The sequence below is a fragment of the Silurus aristotelis genome (assembly GCF_946808225.1).
Source record: "Silurus aristotelis genome assembly, chromosome: 21".
In the NCBI taxonomy this organism is placed as follows: Eukaryota; Metazoa; Chordata; class Actinopteri; order Siluriformes; family Siluridae; genus Silurus; species Silurus aristotelis.
Window position 1 is genome coordinate 7661310 of NC_139594.1, and position 5424 is coordinate 7666733.

Here is a 5424-nt window from a genome sequence, read left to right on the forward strand (position 1 = left end):
GGTGATGCTCTGTGTGTGTGTGTGTGTGTGTGTGTGTGTGTGTGTGTGTGTGTGTGTGTGTGTGTGTGTGTGTGTGTGTGTGTGTGTAATAAGAGGATGTATTTTTCCAGACTTGAGCTGCATGTGTGATTAATGGAGTCTGATACATAATTGCAAAATTACACTAACTGTATATATATATATATATATATATATATATATATATATATATATATATATATATATATATATATATATATATATATATTTATATATATATATATATATATATATATATATATATATATATATATATATATATATATATATATATATACAGTTAGTGTAATTTTGTAAGTGTATGTAACATGTTCTTATATGTTATAGAGTCAGTGCATATACATCACCTTATACAGTGAATGTTGGTCTAATTTTGCAATTAAGTATCAGACTCCATTAATCACACATGCAGCTCAAGTCTGGGGAAATACCTCCTCTTATTAGATATCAGGCAATGCTAAATTTCCCTTTTTTTTTTATTAATGGCTCGTGTAATTAATAGGTTCATTTATGTCTCGTGCAGAAACGAAGATCGACCCCCCCCCCCCCCCCCAACTCCTCCCCTTCAAACACGTCTTCCAGACATTTAAACAACGTGCTCATGTCCGGGTGTCTGCCCCTCTGTATATTGGCCCCGGTTGTAGTTTGGAATTACATCTGACAGCTCTGTGATAAATGTCTGCTCTTGACCGTGCTCGAGCGACGTATCAACAGCCAGCGCTGAATCCAGTCACATTTGTCAACAGTGCATTGAAGTGGGCTGCTCTTATCTTTATAGACCACTGGAACGACCTTGTCGCGTTTGGCGTGCGCGTGCGCGTGTGCGCGCGCGTTCACGCGTCTACGCGCGGATAATTGTCAGAGATAGAAAAAAAAAAAAAAAATGAATAAGCCAGATTTGTTCCGAAAGACACATCGACTAAAACGACGGTGAATCCAGTTCACTTTCTTTTTTTTTTCCTCCTCGAGGTGAGATTTCAGTGTCTGTTTAGCGTTTAACTGGGTATCAAATGCGATCGCTCTCGTTCGAAGGCCCCCCGCGTGGTCGTCATGTAGCCCAGTCCTTATCAAAGCTCCCCCTCCCTGTGCCTTGTTGTGACAGCTCTGATATTGTTTATCGAGGTGGATGTCAGGTTTAATTAGCAATCGATAGGGAAAGCGCTCTCTGCCCGCGTCTCTGACGTCACCGCCGATTAGCGCTTCTCATTGGTCTCAAATTCCCCGAGCCGAGGCTAATTATTGGAAGGCGGCCGCGTTGATAAAGTACAGCTCTTCCCCCCGCCTTTCCTCCCGCACCATGTCCCCTCCTCGGCGGCCGCGCACGCTGCGTGTCTTTTAAACTCTGCGCCGCCGGGTCTCTACACGTCGCTTCCTCTTTTTTTTTGTGCGCCCGGGAGATGATGGACAGCAGGATACTGGATCCACCTCACGCCCAGTTCGGAGGCTCGCTCGGCGGCATGGTGAGCTTTCCGTACCACCTCAGCCACCACCATGTGTACGAACTGGCCGGGCATCAGCTGCAGTCCGCGGCCGCCGTCCCTTTCTCCATAGACGGATTACTGAACGGCTCGTGCGCAGCCTCGGTGGTGAACTCGAACCCGCTGCTGTCGTCTGGCTGCGCTATGAATGGAGATAACCAGCACTACAAACTGACAGGTAGGCTACGATAACAAAATAAAAAAATACAACAATCCAATATCAGCGACATTACAGCAGCAACAACAAAATATCCGTGCCATTCAAGCGGGTTATAAAGCGCATCGAGCAGGAAACGCTTCTGTATCTTCTTTCAAGAGGCGTCCAAAACATCAGGGTTAGAGGCAGATGAGACAAAGAAGCTGTGTAGTTTATTTACTGCACTCAAAGCTGATGCAAAGAGTGATGTTTCTGAGAACACAGTTGGCATATATTTGTATATTTTGTTTTTGGTTGCATGATCAAATACACCAAGCTGTTTTACTGTATTGATAATAATAATAATAATAATAATAATAATAATAATAATAATAATAATAATAATAATGTATTTATTAATAGTAGTAGTAGTAGTGGTGGTGGTAGTATTGTTATTATATAGTAATAATAATAGTAGTAGTAATAGCAATAATGTGTAAAAATAAATAAATAATAACAATACTAAATGAGACATTAAAAACAGACTCAAGTCCACATGGTGGAAATTCTGCTAGGTATATTCTGACACTGAGGTCTGATCAAGCATGGTGTTAATATTTGACATATTTTGTTCTCGTAGATTCAGGAGATCCAGAGAAGGATAGCCCTGGCTGTAAGAGAAGGCGAACTCGCACCAATTTCACAGGCTGGCAGCTGGAAGAATTAGAGAAGGCTTTTAATGAGAGCCATTATCCAGATGTGTTCATGAGGGAGGCCCTGGCTCTCAGACTGGACTTGATAGAATCGAGAGTGCAGGTAAAATACGAACTATTTCTATTTAACGTTGCTCTGAGTCATAAAAAATAAATGATGATTGCAATTTAAATCCATCAGATGAAAAACAAATGTGGAAGCTTTTAGAGGGAAATTTGCAAATGCCCTTCTGTGTTGTTTATGGAGCCACAACTGATGTACAAACTGTGATTTTTTTTCATGCAAATAATTTTTCTTAGGCTTGGTAATTTGCAATTAGGCTGCTTTTCTACCGACCTTCTGTTTATTTAATGTAGGGCAACCTTTTGTTTTACCATAGTGACTATTTAATATCAACATAAAAGTAAAATGTATTAATACAAATATATATATTTTCAAGTATAGCTAAAAACCTAGACTCAAAATAAACAACAGCATTACAAAGACGTCAATATAATGTCATTAGATGACTAGTTGTAATTATTAACTCAGTCTGCTTGTTTAGAGACTTAAACACAAAACCAAAATTAAGATGCACAGTTAATACACATTTTATAATGTTGCTGAAATGCAATGTTCTCTGGGCTTTTACTCTAACCATCAAATCTGTCATTCGTTTTATTGATTTTGCTTGCATTATGATAGGCCTTTCGATCAATAAAAATTATTTTGAATATATATATATATATATATATATATATATATATATATATATATATATATATATATATATATATATATACTAATGTTTATTGAATCTTTAAAATCTTTTAAAAAAAATAATTCATGACATGAGAGTTTACACAGTTTACACTTCACAAGGCCTAGTTATAATAATTGCATTTACAAAAACATAAAGACTATAACATACCCATACGATCTATTCATCTCATATAAACTACATACATGACGAATTGTTACTAAAAAACAAATCAGCCGAATATTCAGATATTTTATATATATATATATATATATGTTTTATTTATTTTATATTAAAAGAGTATTTCTGTTCAGGTTTTGTTATGAATATGCTAGCTCTGAATATATTGTCATGGTTTTTTTTTGTTGCTTGTTTTTTTTTAGTGTTAAATACAAATTATTTTCTAATTATATTTTTATGTAAATTTTCTTTAATAACCCTAGAAAATTATCTACTAATACAATGTGCCTCAGATGAGAATTTTAATTGAAATACCAATTAGCATCTGTATTGAAGAACAGCTGGCAATGATGCTGAATAAATGCGTGGGGTTAAATGAATGCAAATAAATACTATAATTATTATTATTAATAATAATAATAATAATAATAATAATAATAATAATAATAATAATAATAATCTTTATCCCGTCCAATAATCTGCAGGTGTGGTTCCAGAACCGCAGGGCCAAGTGGAGGAAAAAAGAGAACACGAAGAAAGGTCCAGGCCGACCGGCGCACAACTCGCACCCGACCACGTGCAGCGGTGAGCCCATGGACGCCGAGGAGATCGCGCGGCGCGAGCGCGAGCGTATGGATAAGAAGAAACGCAAGCAGGAGAAGCGTCTGCTGCGGGCGCAGGGCGGCAAGCTGCTTCCCGGGGACTTGTTTCACACGCCGGGCTCGGACAGCGACAGCGGCGTGTCGCACGTGACGGACAGCGAGCACCAGCTCATGCCCTGCGAGGCCGTCAGCCGTCACCAAACGCACGCGAGCTGCGAGCAAACGCCAAGCCAAAGAAGCGCGCACGCCGACGCGAGCGGCTCCGAGCTGGACTCGCCGGATGGAGCGCGCCAGGCGAACCTCGCCAGATCCCCCGGTCTCCAAAAAGCCAACCCTTTCAGCGTGGAGAGCCTGCTGTCGGACTCGAGGCCACGACGCAAACCTTCCGTCGACTTCCCGGTTGCCTCCACGCGGCCTTTGATAGGCAAGGGCCACTTTTTGCTTTACCCCATCACACAGCCCCTCGGTTTCATCGTACCACAGACTGCTCTAAAGGGCACGGCGGCAGGCAGTGACGAAGAGCACGAGCACGGGCTAAAGGCTCCCGTATGCGACAGTGACGCTACCGGAAGCCCAGGGCAGAGGAATGACCCGGAGCTGAGCAGTGCAAACCCAAACCCTACAGCAATCAAAGGCCAGGTCAGTCCATCGGGTCCACTCGCGTGTTCACTGCAGGCCAGTCCGAGCCCAGCCTGTAACGGGCCCTCACCAGGCGAAGTGTGTCCGCCAGATAGAGAGTCAGAACTCACCTGTCCAAAGTCTCCCCAGTCCGAAAAAAAGGAGCAGTCGTTAGGCGTGTTCGATTATCCACAGAGCTCCGAATCGCCTTCAACCCACACGGACACCGACAAAGACTCGGCTGATGTCGATATGGGATAAAATTGGGCAGTGCATAAAATCGGAGTGTCCATTTATTTGCCTGACACACTCTTTCAAAGCTTAACCGAAGAGGAAAAAGAAACAAAAAACAAAACACACTGACATATCAACAGCCCCCTTTTTATTTTTTATGACTATTATTTTTATTTCACTGACATATTTATATTATGATTAGGGGGAAATATCTGTGTGAACACTTGTGTATGTGTGTGGTGGGCTAAATGTTTATTGGAGGGAAAAAAAATAGATCAACAACAGCAGCAGCTCCCTGTAACAAACTGTAAAGAGAACAAGATAAAACCTCAAACGTTGTAAAAAAAAAAAAAAAGTATTAAAATATTTATATATGTAAGTTTTTCATAAATAAATCGATTGTATACAATGACATCTGCACGTGTACGATACTAAATAGCCTTTATATTGTTGGAGAAAGGTAGGCTCCATCTTTTTTTAAAAATCCAAATATTGTATTTTTTTTATGTGTGTATTGCTTTAACAAATTTATTCATCTATAAGCCCTGCTGAAATGAGGTTATAAGCCAGAGGCGAAAAGACCCGTTCGACTCCTGCAGAGTTTTGATATGAAAGTAATTATTTTCCCGGTGGCTACTGCAGGGATTCAGTTTATTTTAGCCCAAAGGGTTATAACACATTACC

General features: G+C 40.4%; 1 protein-coding gene across 1 annotated transcript; it reads left to right on the top strand.

Annotated features, from left to right (window-relative positions):
- The first annotated feature begins 582 nt into the window (after positions 1 to 582).
- uncx (UNC homeobox) lies at positions 583 to 5060 on the top strand. Its single transcript, XM_083524180.1, has 3 exons — positions 583 to 1695; positions 2294 to 2469; positions 3772 to 5060. Exons 1-3 carry the CDS (start codon positions 1437 to 1439, stop codon positions 4765 to 4767), a joined length of 1431 nt encoding a protein of 476 aa, XP_083380306.1. The 5' UTR covers positions 583 to 1436; the 3' UTR covers positions 4768 to 5060.
- The last annotated feature ends 364 nt before the right edge of the window (positions 5061 to 5424 follow it).